The 19,719-nt window shown below is 37.9% G+C and overlaps 1 protein-coding gene across 4 annotated transcripts in view; it reads right to left on the minus strand.

Annotated features, from left to right (window-relative positions):
- Window positions 1-19,719, minus strand: part of FMNL2 (formin like 2) — a 210,126-nt gene that overhangs the window by 68,540 nt on the left and 121,867 nt on the right. For all 4 annotated transcript variants that reach the window (XM_058192698.1, XM_058192712.1, XM_058192706.1 and 1 more), the window contains exons 2-4: window positions 18,134-18,217; window positions 2,326-2,406; window positions 689-765 (exon numbers count right to left, since the gene is read on the minus strand). In XM_058192698.1, the coding sequence (XP_058048681.1) occupies window positions 689-765; window positions 2,326-2,406; window positions 18,134-18,217 (242 nt within the window). The remainder of the gene's footprint in view (window positions 1-688; window positions 766-2,325; window positions 2,407-18,133; window positions 18,218-19,719) is intronic.

Genomic DNA, 19,719 nt, shown 5'->3' on the forward strand with positions numbered 1-19,719 from the left:
ACAATGCCTGGTGTTTTGAAAGAGTCAGCAGTTTGGGGGGGAAAAAATAAAAGGAATGGAGAAAGATTGACTGCTGTAAAGTATTTGGCTTAGCAAATACTGCTGAAATCTGAAATTTAATTGATGGCAAAACTGTTGCAATTGCTTACAGATTTTCCTGGCTTCTTATCTCCAAAATACTACCTAAATCTTCACTCACTGCCAATTATCTCTTGGAAATGTTGGCCTAGCATTAGTATTTCATGGTTAATTTAACTTTAATGAAAAGGTGGAAGGGGAGGAAGGAGACAGAACCACAACTTTTAAACAAAAGCTGTTTCTGAGATCTACTTGGGAGATGGTAAAGTAGAATTTGTTTTGAAGCAACCCTGCATTTGTTGAAATTGCTTTTTTCTTAATTTTTCTTCCCCTGAGAAGCCCCCAATGCTTCTGTTAAAACTAAGGTACATCCCTAAGCCACAGTGCCCTGGGGATGAAGTTATTCTATTCAACAGATGACACTAGAGTTCAAACAAAGGAACTCTAGAGCTTCTTTGAAGTCAATCATGATATTCTTATGCAATCCCATGATTGACTTGAAAAAAACTGAATAATAACAGTGACAATAGTTTAAATTTGTGTTGGTTATGCCCCAAATCATTTCCTCAAATACCATTGCTTTTTTTAATTAAAAAAAACAACAACTTACCCAATGTGATTAGTCCTTAAAGAAATTTCTAGTTCCCGTAAAACTTGTGTAGATTCTTGAACTCTTCTCCTAAATTTCTAGAAATTACAAGAAAGGGAAAAAATTCTTATATGATGTCTAAATTAATGAGGATGACAATTCTATAGCCTAACCCTTATGGATTTTTCTTCTTTCTATTATGAAATAAACCAAGTGTCCTGCAAGATATCTAGAACAGGATGTACAGTACATTTTAAAAAAACGATAAACAGGACAACTTTTCTGAGTCTATGTTTTTTAAGCACAAACACATCCGCCACCACCACTCACAAATAATTTTGTCCAATCAAATCTTCCAATAGTCTACCCTGAGAATAACACCAAAGGTCTTTCATAGGTAACCATTTTCCCCATTATTTGTACACATAATATGTACAATGGTAATATTTCCCAGGATGATATAAATGATCAAGATCTTCGGGAGGGGGCGGGGAGAGATTCCCACTAAGCAACATCGTAACGATCTGGACAGGATATAATGAGAGCATTTTTCTCCTAGAATACATCAACAGTTTGACTGGGACAGGCAACTTCTATCCTCATTTTTCATTTTTTTTGTAACACCCCCAAAGCTTCCATTGAATTTTAGTGACCCGGTTTCTTAAATCGAATTGATTTGCCAGCAGCTCAGCAAGATATGTCTTGTCTGATCAGACTGAGTCTGAAAGCTGGGAAGCAGAAGGAAGAAGAGGAGCTTCTCAACTAGCAGACTCAGTTGTCATCAGACAGGAGTCATCCCCAATCTGACTGCTGGCCCAGCAATCGAGGAGAATATTGGTGTTTTTTTTTTAAAGTATAAATCCAGTGTCAGCTTTGGAAGCCATACTAGGCCAAAGGCTTCCACGCGCTGCCACTTTCTCCTGTGTGGGAAAGTAGGGGAGGAGGGGTTGTACAAGGGACTATTAGACATAACAACATTCTTCCTGCCAGTCAAGGTCAGGATGGCTCGCATCTGGAGAAGGAGAGGCCAGAGTGATGTCTCGAGATGGGACGGCTGAAGATTGGAGCATGTGATCAGCAAAGGGGTCATGAGGGTGGGGATTTTGAAGTCTGTATTACTGAGGGAGGAACCCGAATCCCCAGATTCGGATTTCAACCAACTGTGCCAGATTACCTATGCTAGTAAAAGAACTTTGAAGGATGTTGGCTTCGGAGTCTTTTCTGCAAGAAGGGTTTTCTGGAACGCTGACATCCAAATTCTCAAAAACTCAAGAGGAAAAAAAAAATTAAAATCCTCTGCAGACTTCTTCACTCTCCGCATCTTAAAAATTTTGAATGTGGCTTATGGGTCACCCCAAATTTTGCCTAACTTTTGTTTCTATGGTTAAGCTGGAGCTGTGGACTTGTTGACAAAGAATCTTAGAATTATTATCCATAGGACACCATCCCTGACAAGGCTTGAAAAAGAAGGTCCTCATACTAATCTCAAAAAACGAATGGCGACACTATCAAGCAAACAACCACAGCTTTCAAAATGTGCAAGAGGTTTCTTTTCCTCCTCATTTCTGGCAAACGGAGAAAGCTTTTCTGCTTGATGTGACAAAAAATGACTGTCCTTAAAAAGAGAATGAGACCAAAAAATCCCATCTTTTTCTTACCTTCCTAGTTACAGCCGGATCAAGATAGCCTTTTAATTTTTGTATATATGTATGAGGTGGATTCTTGACTTGAAATCTTTCCTATAAGTAAAAAAAGTAATCATTAGCCGTCAGTTACCAAATATAGTAACTAATATCTATATAAAGAAGCATGTAAACATGCTTCACTGCTTCTGTTATTTCTTTATTTAATTAATATTTTCTTTGTGTATTAGAAACAAAGGTCAAATACTTCAAAATCACCCACTAATTTTTTTTTAAAAAAGACAGAGCTGTACAAATTCACCACGCTAACACCTCTTGTGATCATCAAAGAATAGGATAAATTGTATATTCTGTTAAAAGAGAAAGATGATGAATGTTATTGAGGCTATCAGATTGAATTTATAAGTATAGCTCATGAAATTACAGTTTTGAGTTTTATTGTCCTAGAAATCGTCTTGTTATTGTGGAAAAAGAAACTATTTTACATCAGCTCTCTGTGCACATACTGACCAAGAACTTGGGGGTAGGAGAGGTATTCCTTGACTTACAACCACAATGGAGCCGCAAAATTTCCATAGCTAAGCCGGACAATTGTTAAGTGTGTTTTGCCCCATTTTACAATTTTTTTTGCCACAGTTGTTAAGCAAATAGCTGCAGTTTCTAAGTGGATCACGTGGTCATTAAGTGAATCTGGCTTCCCCCACTGATTTTGCTTGTCAGAAGCCAGCTGGGAAGGTAACAAATGGTGATCATATGACCCCAGGATAATGCAACTGTCATAAATATATGTCAGCTGTCAATTGCCCAAATTCTGATCACGTGACTGTAGGGATGCTGCAATGGAAATGGTCATGTCATTTTTTTTTAGTGACGTTGTAACATTGAACGGTCACTATACACATGGTTGCAAGTCAAGGACTACATGTAGCCTAACACATGTGCAGTAAACCATGTTCACAAAGACTGCATTCCACCAAATCTGATTTTTCATTCATTTATACAATTAATTGTTTATACATTTATACAATTATATATGTTTTTTTTATTTCAAAGAGAAATAAAGTGCTCAAAACTAAGAAGAAGGTAGAGGACTCCTTTCCTGGAATCTCCTTCTGAGATTCAGGAAATGGAGCAAAATGAGAACCTTTTAGGTGTCGCCCCCATCCCTCTGGAGCACTTCCCTCTTGGAAATTTCCCTCCCACCCTGGCCAACTCACCCCGGCCATCACACTCTGGCCAACTCACCTCGGTTGACTCACTGAGGTCAACTCACTGTGGGACAATTCTCCACAGCCAACTCACTAAAGAGTAACTTGCTGCAAGACAATTCAATGTGGGATAACTCAAGAGAGGGACAAGTAGAATTGCAGCTCACCCCGGCCTCGAGGACTTCTAACTTGAGAAGGTTCAAACCTAAAGTAAGACAAGGCCCATTCACTCGTCCCTCTCTTGAATTATCCCGCTTTGAATTGTCCCATGGCAAGATGGCTGCGATAAGTTGTCCTGTGGCGAACTGGCTGGGGCAAGTTGTCTTAGACCAGGGGTCTGCAACCTTAAACACTCAAAGAGCCATTTGGACCCGTTTCCCACAGAAAAGAAAACACCGGGAACCACAAAACCCTTCCCGTGCCTGACCATTTCTTGAGCAGCCACAAAACTAGCATATGTAGTTAAAGTAAACGTTCTGTTTTCTTCTGAAACTTTTCTTTTCTTGGATTTATCCATGGTTGGCCTACCGGGGGTTGAAAAGCTCAATAAATCGCGTGCTGGCATGTGTTGCACATTGGCTGTTTTGAACGACAGGGAGTTGCAGCAGAGGGGTGAAAGAGCCACATGCGGCTCCAGAGCCACAGGTTGCTGACCCCTGTCCTAGACTCCTCCTAGAAGGCTGTTGAAACAGAACTGCCCAGGAGAACCTTTGAGCGTAACAATGTTGTCTGCAGAGGGCTTAATAACAACAACAATATCAAGTTTTAAATTATTTCTTTCTTTGCATTTGCACTGCTTTTTCATGTCTAGTGTCATTTTAAACCGTAAACTGAAAAGTTTACCTCAGAAGTGTGGCAATGTAGAAATGTAGTAAACAAACTAACTATGGTCTACTGACTGTAATGATAAAACTGATGGACTTCTAATATTTTCCCTAGGCTCACATTTTTGTTAGGTGGCTAATTTTCAAAACAGAAGAAATGCATTTTCATTTCTTAAAAATCTGAGCTCCTTTAAAATCTGTTGATTTTTAATAAATGTACATTGCGATAACAAGCCAATCCTGATTTTCTGTCAATGTCTGTCTCTTCCCAATATTGCTCTGTAGTTAAATACCTGGCAATTACCTCATAGAAAGTTGGGTGTTTCAGTAAACTACATGAAAAGAGAAGACCATAAAAAGAAAGTGCCATTAAAGTGAAATAAGGAAGTTGGAAAAATCATCAATGATAGAACTACTCAAAGTTCAAATGGTTAGTCATTTATCTTTATGTATACGGTTTCATTATGAAAACAAACCTTGCACCTATTCTATCTCAAATGATACAAATGTTGGAATACACACAGCACTGTAACTTTTTTTTTTCCTTTTCTGTCTTTAAAATCTATTCCGGGAAAACAGAAGAGAGTGCTTAATAGTTTCCTTCCTGAAAATAACCCAGCAGTATCTTTTCTTTGTTATCACAAGAAGAAGAAAAAATTATCCTTCAAATGTGGGTCCTAACGTGAATGTGGGGATACCGGAATGGGAAAAGAGGAAATCTTCATCGACCCCTTTTCCGCTCCAAATTGCTCCTTTCTGAAATATAGCTTGACTGCTCGCAGTGTCATTTCTGTTTTGCTATCACAGTGTGGATGTATATATCTGAGATGACAATTCAGAGGAAGGAGCTATCATTCACAAGCAGCTTATTTCTGCAGGAGAAGCAAGATTTACCTTATCTGTAAAAGGAGGAAGAGGAGCCCCAATTCTTTCACAAAACTATCATTTAAAGGCATCTTAGGAACTGGGGATGGCTGTTAAACTTGTTAAATCTCTTCAAGGCTGTGGAATCGCAATCAACTGTGTTTGCTGAAGTCCCAGTTCACTGACGGTGGGTCAAAAAAAATAAGAAAATGCCTACTCTGACTCTGCTGGCATCTCCCTCTCTCTTTCTCTCCCTCCCTCCCTCCCTCTCTCAAACACAGAGAGAAAAAAAGAATAAAAAAAATTGAAAAATAAAATAAAATTAAATTATTTTTATTGAATAATAAAAATTTAATTGAGTTATTTAAATTTATTATTTAATAAATAAATGTTTACGTAATTGTAAGTATTTTTTTTAAATGCCTATGCGAGGCAGCTCTAGAGGCCTTGAAAATTTGAAGAATGCTATTGGATGGCCTTGCAGTTGCCAAAAAGAGAAGAAAAGCACAGCCCCGTTCTCACACAATTTTGGGGGGTTCCAGAGACCATGTAAGAACAAGGTCCTACTGCACAGTTTTCAGAGGATAAAGAGGTCTGGCCTGTGACACACATCATAGATTCTCCCTCACAAATCCTGCCCATTCTATTCTGTGACAGGATTCAAAATGGTGAATCAGTAGCTGCTGCTCACACAACGGAGCTGAAAGTCCTATTGGTCTGTTAGAGCAGTATTTTAAAATAATCCTTAATGTCATACAGACCCACAAATTATTGTGACACGTCATGGGCTTAACCCATCCTAAACACTTACAAATCAATGTTTGAGGAGCTGAGGGATAATTTTTGGGAACATAAAGCTCACTAAATTCCAGAACTTGCTTCTAAATAAATCGACATAGGATTGAACAATGAATTCTACATTCAACTATGTTGCTCCTACTCAACAAACATATTCGTGATGACCCTCATGAAAGCTTTAGAAAGGCTTGAACGAACTCCTACAGTGCAATTTGCTTTCTTACCCCCCAATGGATAAGGACTTCTAAAAGCATGTTTTCCTTGTTTTCCCTTATTTATAAATTATAACCTGATTCTCAGCATTACATGCAGGTTTATACATTGGATTTTCTTCTGTACAATATTTTCAATGCCTGATTAACTTCCGTAGATTTGCATTATATCACAGCATTACACTATATTTAACAGATCCTGTTTTCTATGTCAGTGAAGAATCTGGCATATTAATACGCTTATTTCTATTTAACTTAAAATTATCACTACACCTTCTGAATATGGATAACCATATAAAAAGGAAACAGGATGCTCAATTACTTCCTTAAAAATGAATCACAAATGACACAACTTTTAATACCTATTTCTGCTTGTTTCTTATTATTATGTGAAAATATTTATGCAAACCTTTTAATGCAAATAATTTGCAGAATGTGGGCTGTATGAATCAAGATTGTAGTTTAGCATTAAGGCATGTGAACTAGTTTGTGAGATATGTCAGTTTGCATCAAAATATGACTATGTGAATCACTTACTAATATTTATAGCACCATGAAGACAACCCTACTTTCTTTTTATTTCTCACAAGATGTATATAACTGTTTTCAAATGATCTACTGCATGTATAGATGTGTGTGCTTCTTAGAAAATAAAAAAAATATTAAACGCATAACACTTCTTGAATATCAGATTTTTTTGAATCAAAACCAGTATGTGGGAAATAAAGCTATGCAGAAAAGAGATGTCGCTGGTTTCTTTCTACTTATATATAAAATAGCATGCTGAAAAATGGCATTTATTGTACATTTCAGGTATGTTCTTTCATCTCAGGGGCTACTTAACATGAAGAAGACTTTCCTGATTAATAGTAACCAGGATTTGAATCAACAGCTTTAGAAGGGGTAGATTTTTAAAAGCTCCTCATAAGAGAATTGGGGTGTACTATTAATAAAGGTCATATTAAAGTCAGTACTCAGAATGACTGCTCAGAATAACTTATAGCCATGGTTAAGACAATGGATAAAATCTGTATGCAAAAAAGAAAAGACAGCGTATCTGAGCAGATGGAAGTAATAAATGTTTTGAAAATCATGTTTATTTTAACTATTTCCTTTATTTTTTTTCAAACATGCTCTTCAGTTCAAAGCAAAAGTGTAACAAAAGAAAGCACCCAACCGCATTGTGCTGAAACGTGAAAACACTACGTTATTATTCCTAAAATCAACTGGAGAAGAAAACCTTGCAAGGTCTCTTGATCATCATTGTTCTATGGTGATTGCTTGCATGCTTTAGATGTGAGCAGAATGGCAGTCTCTTGGATGCATCACACAACAGATTTCCTTTCCAGAGAAACTGGAGTGTGCTAACTTCCCATGCTGAAATCTTGTACATGAATGTCCAAAGGTGCTTTTTCAAAAGGCAACTGGACTTTCTTTGTTTTGCTTGAAGACGCTTCACTTCTCATCCAAGAAGCTTCTTCAGTTCATTTTGCAGAACTGAAGAAGCTTCCTGGATGGAGAAGTGAAGCATCTTCAAGCAAAACAAAGTCCAGTTGCCTTTTGAAAAAGCACCTTTGGGACAACCATGACCTAGATCAACGATCTCCAACCTTCGCAACATTAAGACCTATGGACTTCAACTCCCAGAATTCCCCAGCCAGCCAGCATGGTATCCAACCTGCAGCATGGCTGGCTGAGGAATTCTAAGAGTTAAAAGGCTTAGGGCCTGGGTACTTACGGGACCGCCTGCTGTTACCGCATGCCTCCCACCGACCCGTACGCTCTCACAGAGAGGGACTTCTCAGGGTGCCGTCCGCCAAGCAATGTCGGCTGGCGGCCCCCAGGGGAAGGTCCTTCTCTGTGGGGGCTCCCACACTCTGGAACGAGCTTCCCCCAGGTTTACGCCAAATACCGGACCTTCGGACCTTTCGCCGCGAACTGAAGACACATCTTTTTATTCGCGCAGGGCTGGCTTAAGTTTTATTGATTTTAAATTTCTTATTATTAATTTTAAATTGGGGTTTTAGTTTTTATATATTTTAAAGTTCGTAGGCTGATTATAATAAGTTTTTTAACTTGCATTTTAAATTGTATATTGTATTGTTCGTTTTTTACTTTTGCCTGTACACCGCCCTGAGTCCTTTGGGAGAAGGGCGATATAAAAATCAAATCAAATAAAAATAAATAAATAAAATAAGAAGTCCGTAAGTCTTAAAATTGCCAAAGTTGGAGACCCCTGACTTGGATGACTGAGGTTCTCCAGAGACACTGTGTATGAATGGCAGAGGCATGAGGACTGTCAGAAGAAGTGCTGCTGACCATAACTGTAACTATCCAATCTACTCTTTCATTTGCCCATTAGGGTAAGCATCTATGAAGATGTAAGACCCTTCACCTGAATCAGAGTAAGTTCTCAATGAAAGATGCCTCTATGAAGCCAATCATGGGGGAAAAAACTTGAGAGCTTTGTACTGCATTCTTTGATGCAGACATTTCTGACTAATTACGTGGGAAACTGTTCACTGAATCATAAACCAGGCAAGCATGAGTTGTAAAATGTAATAGTCAGTTATAAACCCATATAACCCAGAATTATTCTCCTGCCAAATCCCGAGTGCAGACAGATCAAAAATTAATGACTGCAAAGAATCTATTACTCTGCTGGGAATATAATTTCCTCCTATTTATTCACAACAGTCAGCAAGCCATTTCCTCAATTTTTACTTTAACAACTTGAGCACTTCACAACTCAGCTTCTTTTCTTTCTTTTCTACAAACAAATGAAGAATTTTTGGAAGGCCGGGCTTTGGGAAGAATATTTTAATCATAGATAATATGCTCTTACAGATTAGAATTGCTTTCAGATAGAGATTTGCTCTCCCTTGAAAGCCCCCAACTTGCTTTTCAGAGGTAACATACTTTGAAAATGGTTCTATTACTTGCAGAAGAGTACATTAAGGACTTCCCATTTTATTAAATTGGATGGTAACATCTAGGTTAGGTAAGTAAAAGGATAGCAGGGATCTATAACAATAGAAACCTAGTTTATTCAGTTTATGATGGAGATCCCAAGAGCATGCAGCTTATTAACTTCTGATTTTCCTGTGCTTGAAATTTAGACATGAATAAAAGGTAAAGGTTTCCCTCGCACATATGTGCTAGTATTTCCCGACTCTAGGGGGCAGTTATCTCAGTTTCAAAGCCAAAGAGTCAGAGCTGTCCGAAGACATCTCCGTGGTCATATGACAAGTAACAGGGTGAGCTCCCATTACTTGTCCCAGCTTCTGCCAACCTAGCAATTCGAAAGCACATAAAAAATGCAAGTAGAAAAATAGAGACCACCTTTGGTGGGAAGATAACATCGTTCCATGCGCCTTTGGCGTTTAGACATGAATAAAATAGGGCAAATGCATATTGGAAAGAGATGTAACTTCTTACTGGTTTCTAAATTTCCAAGGATTTCAAGCAAACCTCCATCATTAGTGTAGGCATTCATCAACTGTTCAAGGCATTCATTTATTAAAAATGTAGTATTTCTACTCAACCTTTTTCCACTAATGGAATCAAACTTGGCTAAATCAACTCAATTCTTCTTTTGAATCTAGAACCTTTGCTTAAGGAGCATAACTTCCAGACACAAATGAACTAATATCTATCTCATTTGTCCACTAATTATAATAATTCCAATTTTTGCTGTCCAAAATATTGTAAAGAATCTCTTTATCCATTTCAGCTTTCTCAACTGTCTTGACTAGGGAAGATGTGTATTGTAGCCCAATACATCTACAGGCATCAAGTTGGGAAAGGTGCAGGGGTGGGTTCCACTTACCTTTACTACCTGTTTGCAATGGGAGCGTGTGCGGGGCGCTTCTGTGCATGCACAGAGCGTCCATGATTACGTCCAGGCAGGTGGACAGAGCCTCCCACCGCCATTACTACTAGTTGCAAGGTCCGGTCCGAACCAGTAGCAACCCACAACTGGAAAGGTGTGATCTCTTGTGCAAAGATGACAATTCAAAGCTGTTTTGACATTCCAAAACACAGCCATGTGTTCAGTTGTTTTCCATCAGACTGAGAAGATAAATGCACTCTGATTTAAATAAATAGGCTTTTTTAATTACAATGTTTTTTTTAAAATTAACCTTGGTTTGTTTTAATTGTAGCTTGTTGAGTAAGTCATAGGTCTGGCATATGAAAAACACTAAGCTGTTATGGTAGTTTACACAAACCCAAACCAGGCAGTTTACATTCTGCATTAGCTTGATACATGAATCTATCAGAAGCACAAACAAGTCGTCCACGTTTAGCTATCACAATTGGGACTGGCCACTCGACTATTAATCAAAGTGGTCATTAAGTGAAAAAATCATGTGACCACAATGGTGCTTATGATCTACTGATCCTTGAGTTGATTTAGCCAAGTCTGATTCCTAACATCTTAGCCATATTCAGCTTTGAGACTGCCTTTATTTTTTCAAATATTAAACAGGGACAATGCTACTCACATTACCCAATGTGATTCAATGCTGCCATTTACTTTGTTTAGGACACTGAAGAAGGTCATACAAAGGTACTGAGAGAAGTGTACCTATTTAGGTATTTTTCTGAACTTTATGGCAGGAGCTTCACAGTTTGCAGACTCAATCCTCAGACATCAGACAGGAGTTAACCCTTGCCTGACTGCTGGTCCTACAATCGATGAGAATTCCCCATTTTTGTTTCTCCTGATAGCTTTGAGGTCCTTAGAAAACATTACCCCTCTGTCCAGTTTTTCCCACAAGCACCATAATTATCTGTTGTGTATCAGACTCACTTTTTGATTTATCATCCTTGATTGCTTCTGAACAACATGGTGCCTTGGTCTAAGCAGCTTGAGGCTTTCATCATAGTGTGAATTTTAATTAAAAGCTGGGAGACTAAAAGTGGCAGAGTCCTACAATATTTTTTTCCAATTGCTTATGACTAACTACAAATGGCACTGCTTTGCTCTACATAGAGCAAGATAATTATTCCATTTATGCTTTCTTTTATTTTCCTCGCCTCTTCCAATTCAATCAATTTACACGCCCATAGTTTACGATTCTTTCCAGGTCATCTTATTTACACCTCTTATTTGACAAACTTTATTCACTTTTATTTTTGTCTTTACCCATATATTAGAAGAGATATATTACCCTATGCCACTTGGTAAATAAAGTGAATATTTTCTTCTGTAAATGTAACGTGTTATATTATACAGTGGCATCTTGATACTCAACTTCTAGGAAGCTCACCCGATCTGATACTCAATGCATTTTGACGTGAACATTTTGTCCTGGTACTCATCATTTGTTTGGTACTCAACACAAAAGCTAGAACTTGTTGGTGTCGGCTACTTTGTGACTCACTACATTATTCCTTGTAGGGTGGGGGGGCGGGAATTGTTTGGTACTCATCACACCTCCCAGAACCAATTAAGGATGTTACCTTAATTGGTAACTGTAACACTGTAATGTTACAATCTGGTCTTTTTTACCAGAATATTGTTTGGAAGAGATTTCCCCCCAGGTCAGTTTGGAAGAGAAATCCCCCCCCCCTCCAGTTGAATCATAGTAAGAACATCCTCTCTGGATCCATTATCAAAAACCAGATAACATTCTCATACATGAGAATGAAGATATTTCCTGGGTCAGCATCTGATATATTTTTAGCACCACGTGAAAGGATACTCTTATTTGTCTAGGCCTTTTTGATGCCTACAGTTTTACATTTTCTTTTTCTTCTTCAATTCTTAATGTGTTTACAGAATTGATGGCATCCAATGCATTTTAAACAGAGAAATTAACAAACCGGCAAAAGTGGGAGGAGGAAATTTCAAGTTTTCTCCCCCCCCCCCCCACAAGTGCAGAAACTGCTTTTTTTCCCTGGATCAACCAAGTGTTGACCCATTACTTGCGACATGAATTGATCAATTGGCTTGTCGCCTGAGCTTGATGCCGTGAGCTGAGAGAGAATGACTGTCCCAAAGTCACCCAGCTGGCCTTCATGCCTAAGGTGGGACTAGAACTCAGTTTCCTAGTTTTGCAGGATGCAATGAATGCATCTGCTCTCTAGGAACAATGGTTAAATAATTTCACTAGGGAATTGAAGATTTTCTTTGTAATGGAAAAACAAAAAAGAAACACTAATTTCTCCTAAGTGAGTGAATGCAACTTGGCATACATTAGTCTGTTTTTTAGAAGTCCTCTGGCAGTCCACTTAGCTTGTGAGCCTGCTGGACTAAACAAAACTCAAGTGACATGAATGCTTATGGAGCTGATACAAAGAAACTCACTACAGAGGTATAAGCAATTGCTGCTCAGGAAGAACTGAGAGAGCTTAGGAGGCTGTGAAATAATTAATAAAAAAAGGCAGAACAGAACCAGATAGGATGTCAGCTATATTTTTCCAATATAACAGAAAACAGACTGGAGTCAGGATTTTCTTTTTAAAACCTTCCCTTCCTTCCTTTCTTCCTTCCTTCCTTCCTTCCTTCCTTCCTTCCAACCCCCTCTCCACCCTCCCTCCTGCCAACAAACATCAAAAATTTTGAGTGAACTTTTCTACAAAGGCAGTTAATTTTAAAAGCCCTAAAATAATTCAGAGAGTATGTTCAAATATTTCTCATTTTATTTTAATTTGGACTGAAATGCTTTTATGTAAGGAATTTAAAAGTAATTTTACAAACCTTGACTTGTTTTGAAATCTATAATCATGGCATAAGAGAGTGTTATGTTTAAAAACAGAATTGTTATCCCTTGCCACTAAATGAAGAGCAAAGGGGCTGCAATGTGTATAGTGGCTGATTAAGGATTGTAGGCTTTATCTGATGTGTAAATGGGCCAAAGTATTAGTATTCTTTGATTCCCGTAACCACTTTTCTTTCCCTTTGATAAAAAGTGTAGTCTGAAGTCTAGAATGCTTGCAAAATGAACCATCTTTATGATCTTGGTTGAGTTCAATGATTATCAATTGGGAAAATGTATGCCATAGATTGAACCTAGAAGTATTCTAACAAAGGACATATGGCAACCTGAATGGAGTCTTAAAACTAACATAAACAATACAATATAATGACGCAATGTCCATATGCATATAAATCTTCTAGGAAAACGAGGGAATTTTCTTCCTTTCATGTTTTCGGATAGAGTGATTGAAAGGTAAAGGAACGAATGCTGTACAACAGAAACTCTTGTATGAAAACAGTTCACTTCCCCAATATGATACTCTCTTTAAATGTACTGGGATTTCTTCCGTTTAGTAGATATCTGGATTTTTGCACCTATCAGATAATTCTCCTATTTATTCACATTTTTATCTATCTTTCAAACCAGTCCAAAAGCCTCAAGAGAATCAGTGGCATGTCTGTTTAAAATTGCATTTCAGTGCTTCAGTCTTCCATTAGAGGGCGTGAAAGGGCTGTGTGATGGGTTCCAAAGGCCCTTCTCCCCAGCCCTCTTAGCAAGCCACTGGCTGAATAACCAAGACCAGCCAATCTCAAAGTCCCTAAGGGAATGGTCACATGAGTCCTGAAACAAGAATACCCCTTAATCACATGATTATACGCTCTCTCATCCATCTCTGTTTCAGCTACTAAGGTCCTATGAGCAGATTGCTATTAACAATAAGGAAGATCAATCTTTGACTTATTTTAGTGGGGGGGTGGAAGGCATTTGAAGAATGCAGATGCTTGCTTTGATGTTAGTTAATTTCCTATAGAGGGGCACCAAAAAAAGCGGGGGGGGGGAGGTCTTCATGTCATTCCAGAATCACTAAAAGATAAAGAGTGTTATAAAAAATAGGAAGATGAGTATTTGCATATTCTGAAAGGCTCTACACATCTTTTATAATGTCTGAATTTTCTAACAAAAAATCGTAAAAAAAGTTTCTCCTTCAAGTCAAGCTTAATTCTGCAATTTCATGATCCATATAGTTTTCTTGGAATCCAGATTGCAATGGGTTGCCTTTGCCTTGTTCTTTCACCTCCCAGTCCAGCCTGTAGTCCCAGGGCTTAATGGAGGTCTCCCATCCGTAAATTAACCAGAGTTGACACTGCCTAAACTTTCCAGATCGGTAGAATATTGTTATAGTAATCTCTAATAAAGATTTTGGGATTGGACTGTGTTTACATGTATTTGTTTCCATTGTTCTTGTTCTTAATAGCGGTAACAATTATTTGGGGTTATGAGGTTTTGGAATGAAAAAAATATTAACTGTGTTGAAATGGGAGATTTTCATCTTCATTCTTCAGGTCTTGAAAATAGCACTGAGTTAGATCCATTCACAGAATCCAATTCCATTTGCACCATGGGGTGTTCTCATCATCTCTCCTCACTTGCACACCCTACCTCTACAGACTGAGGAGGATCCTGTGTGGAAAAGTGTTGAATGAAGCACCTGAGTGAAGCCATCACAATGGATATTTCTGTCTACTCAAAACCTAAATCTATATGCAGTCATATCTGTCATATATTAGAAATTAGATTTCTCACACCTTTTTATAAGGTCCCAGTTTCTTTTGATTAGTCATTTTAAAAAGCCCCAGAACTAATTTATTTACCAAATCCACCCCTTTTGACCTCCTTCCCTGATTTCAGAGAGATTCCAGGCCACAATCCAAAAGCCATTTGAAAAGCCTGTCGAAGCCAAACAGGATCATGTCAGGACTGGGTGCAAACTGTACATCAATTTTTGGGAAAACAGCTTGAGCCATGTGCCATAACTGCACTGCTGGACCTATAAAAACGTCAGGCACCAAATGCTTCATCTAAATCTCTTTATGAAGTTTCTGTTTCAAGGCTGCTCTTTATTCCCACTGGTAAATAATTCAAAAAGGAGTCAATAGGTCAGCCACAAACAGGATGCAGGAGAAGAGGAACATTCCAATATATCGTAGAAGCCTTAAAACAGAAGAAGTTGAGGAGACAAGTGCTTTGATTTCTGCCTCACCAAACTGATGAGGAAACTGAAAGCAAGAATTGGGACCTTCTATTCCAATCAGGAAGATTCGCTGGCTGGACCAAGGTGCTTCAGACAGTAAGATGCCAATGTAGTTCTCATATTTTCCCATTCCCATCAGGTCTTCTCAATCCTGCCATTAGTGTATCTATGGACTCTGAAATTGCTGAATTTTAATCTGAAATGGATTGTAAATGAATGCTATTAAACTTAGCCGGCTTGAGTGACACTGTCTGGGCCCCAACCATACACAGGTAGTGTTCGACTTACGACCACAATTGAACCCAAAATTTCCAACGCTAAGCAAGACAGTTGTTAAAGTGAATTTTGTTCGATTTTATGACTTTTCTTGCCATGGTTGTTAAATGAATCACTGCAGGTAAGTTAGCAACAAGGTTGTTAAGTGAATCTGGTTTTCCCATTGATTCTGTTTGTCAGAAGGTCACAAAAGGTGATCACATGATCCCAAGATGCTGCAACCAACAAAAATACATGTCATTTGTCAAGCATCCAAATGTTGATCACACGACCATGGGAATGCTACAATAGTTGTGTGGAAAACAGTCGTAAAACACTTTTATTCATGCTGTTGTAACTTCAGACAGTCACCGAATGAATGGTTGTAAGTGAAGGACTCCCTGTAATTCATTTATTTCTTGTATTTTTAATAAAATTCTTGCATTCTTCTTGAATCCTGTTGGATGATGGTGTAAGGTGTAAGGAAAAATGTAACTCATGGGTTTAGCACTGTAAAGATGCTGGCCATTGATAAACATGCCCAAGGAAATGAGTTACATACAGCAGGTTAAACAATTTGCCACTGTGTCTCAGTGAACTACTGTATATTTGTAAGCTATACAATGGTTTAAATGTTCCACACAGAATGTTTAAAAAACACAAGCTAATAGTTCTGCAATCCCAAAACTATTTGACAATTGCTCTACAGCATATATAGGGCATACTCCACAGAGTAGCAATTTTTAGTTATTCAATTTTGATTGCGTCTTTGTAACTTCTGACAAACTTTCTGGCTCAGTTTCAAAAGTGCTAAACTTGAAGCAAACTTGCCCAGTCTAGTCCTCTTTTTTAAAGTCTTCAGTAACAGTCCTCCCAAGATTAATGATTTCTTATTTTTAGATAATATTTTTTATATATTTGCTTTGCCACTCCAAAGCTGGATATAAGTATTGAGGGATTCTCTTCTAAGAGCTTCTTTAATTAATGAACAATGACCAAAACATAAACCCATTTCCCACCAAAAATTTGGTTTCAGTTCCATAAATCCTAGTAAATAAATAAAAAAATGACTAGAAGTAGTCTTCATTCAGTGATCACCACTGGGACTGGCAATTTGTTAAGTAAGAAGTTGCTAAGTGAAACATCAAGATTTTGCAATTTTACTTTAGCTTTGGTTTGCTTTATAGAACTGTGAAGGTCGTAAATGCGAAGACTGGTTGCAAAGTTCATCCCCACTGTAACTGTGAACAGTCACTAAACAAGACAGTTGTTAAATGAGGGGTACCTATATTAAGTCATACCACTTTCTTGCCTGCGCTGCAGAACACTTTAAGCATGGTGGCTTCACCTGTGCAGAAACCAGACAGACAGAGTTCCAGACAAGGGAAGTCACAGCCAACAATCTCACAAAGTAAATGAATGAACTAAAATTTGCTGTGATTGTATCATTTTCAGAGGCAAAGTCACTGGGTCAAGAAAGAAGAAAAGGTGAAACCCTGTGCTGCATGTTTGGAAAATTAATCCATCTCTATTCCATGTCACACAGAAAGAATGCCATGAGGATAAAAAAAAGTCCCCCAAACCCAAATTCAGAACAAAAAAAACCCCTAACATATTCATGTACATAGATAGGAAAGATGCTTTGAATTAGGGCTTCAGCTCTGAGCTGCTCTGAACTTGAAGTGATGCAATTCAGGTGGATTTTAAAAAAGGAACCTTTACATTTTATTTCAACTATTTTTCCCCCTGCTGTTTTCTGACCGATCTGCATCAGCATCTTGAGCATGACATATATTCTGATCCTCTTCTCCAAATTGACAGCTACTTCTTTTGGCCTAGGACCAAGATGGTCTTTAGGCCTAATCATAATGTTGGGAACTATGATCATTACAGTAATGCTTGCTTTAGGGTGGGAAAAGCTGAACATGAAACATGGCTCATCTTTGGCAAAGAGACAAAATACATATTTTCCAAACGGTATCTATACACCCCAAAGTGCTGTGTCTGTAGAGATTCTCAGTCATCCAGGTCATGGTTGTCCCAAAGTTGCTGTTTCAGGAGGCAATTGGACTTTCTTGTTTTTTTCTTTTGAAGACGTTACTCTTCTCATCCAAGAAGCTTCTTCAGCTCTGACAGGATGGTGGGTAATGGAAGGGTTTACATTCTTGTCTGAAAGGAGTATAAATCCTTCCATTCCCCACCATCCAGTCAGAGCTGAAGAAGCTTCTTGGATGAGAAGAGAAACATCTTCAAAAGAAAAAACAAGAAAGTCCAGTTGCCTCCTGAAAAAGCACCTTTGGGTCAAAGTGCTGGGTGTGGGTGTGGGTGGGTGGGTGGGTGTGGGTGGGTGTAGAGAAAGAGAGATGGGGAGAAGGCTTTTAAGCCAAGCAGAAATCAAAGATATTTCTATTTTTGTGTTGATTTTTTAAGAAATTTCAAAAAGTTTCACAATTGGAGAGGTACAGATCTTAGCAGGAAGTGCATGCTTCACAAGATTCTGTTCCTTGAATCGCCAAGTATTGGAAACAAGAAAAATGCTCCTCTAGTCAATAATAAGCAATTATTTGCCTTAAGAGACAGATCATTGGTCCTGGTACAAGACAGCTTCCCATGTTCCTGTTATCACAACCTTGGAATAGTATTTGTAAAACCAGCTTAGGAGAGACTCTGTACCTTTAAAGTGCCTTTGGGCTGCTACACTTACCTGATCACAGATCAGCTCCCATTTCTTCTCATTGTCATATTGTCTGAGTAGCCTTGCTTTGTCAGGAGGCAGGTTCATGGCATTCTGTGAAAAAAAGAGAAAGCAAATCTGGGTGACCACAACAGGCTGAAGGTTGAGAGAGGTTGCATATGAATAAGTGTAAATAAGCAGAACAACATGGTTACAGTTATGTGGGTTTTTTTTAAAAAAAGTCATAGTTAACAGAGTTTATCCAAAGCTTTCCAAGAAAAAAATTGCAAAAAGAGCAATGAAAGATCCCTGCCCCTCTCCACCCTCTAATCTAAGATATGACTCATGTTGAACAATGTCAAGGTTGAGAGGTTTTTCACGTAGGATAAAACTGGAGAATGAAGTTATGGGTAATTCAAGGAGAGTTTGTTTTTTCTTCTCTCCTATCATGTATAACTGCTACATAAAATGCCCAATAACAATTGCATGCTTTTATCTACTTAGAAATGCAAGACTGAAATCGATGCACAATTCATAGTTATAGTAGTATAAGATATGGTTCGCCACCAATGTATATAACATTTAAAAAGAAAGCCACATAAATCTGTTGTAGTAAGAGTAGAAAAAGGCTTGCAGTATTACAGAAGTAAACAGATTTACTGCGATATACGGTACATTTGTGGATGAGATTCTATTTTAGCCAAAAGAAATGAGTGCTCAAAATGGAACCCACCTATACAGCTCTTATATAGTATCAAGGCTATCAAAGTGGAAAATTTTAATGAAAATACACAGCGATGTATACATTTGCTTAAGATGCATACAAAGAACATTATAGCACATATGGAAGAACAGGCGTTGTTGAGGGGAACTGTATCCCATAGAATTCCAAAATAAAACTGCCATCAGACAAACAAACCTTGTTCTTTATTAGAAAACCAAAACCTATCATAGCAAAGAAAAGAGAAACAATACAGAAAAATGAGACTTGATGTACCATATGTTGGAATCTGCACATATACTTCCACAACAGAATTTCATAAAAATTTCAGTAGCACATATAAAGTCAGAAGAATCTAAAAATTTCTACCACGACCTCCAGATTTCTGAAGAATCTTCTGTTTAAATACATTTTTTCTGGGAAGACAAAGCAGGAAAGGGTTGTTCTGTTTTTTTCAAATCTGCTCATGAATTCTGTAAAACCTTTAATTGGTTCCTGCTATGTTTTTATACTGAACCAACAAATTAAGTTGTAGCTCTGGAACCTGTTTCTTCAAGGATAAAACCTGATGATTTCCAGATGTTTTACATACATGTGATGTAGTCCCTGACTTTTAGGCAAAATACAGAAAATGTGTAGTCCAAATTATATTAAGGGTAACAAGTTCACTATTCCTAATTTAACGATATGGCATTATATACACTATATACAGCACTATATACAGCACTGCACAGAATTAAGTCCTTTACATTTCAGGACTTCACTAAATGTACACTTTTTTCTTCTTGTACAGCTCAGGCTACTGTTGTTAAAAGTACATACAAATCTAGCCAGGTTAAATTAGGACAAATTTTTTAACCAAAATGCCATGAAAATGCATCATCCATCAATAAGC

Source organism: Ahaetulla prasina, chromosome 1 (genome assembly GCF_028640845.1).
Source record: "Ahaetulla prasina isolate Xishuangbanna chromosome 1, ASM2864084v1, whole genome shotgun sequence".
Taxonomy (NCBI): Eukaryota; Metazoa; Chordata; class Lepidosauria; order Squamata; family Colubridae; genus Ahaetulla; species Ahaetulla prasina.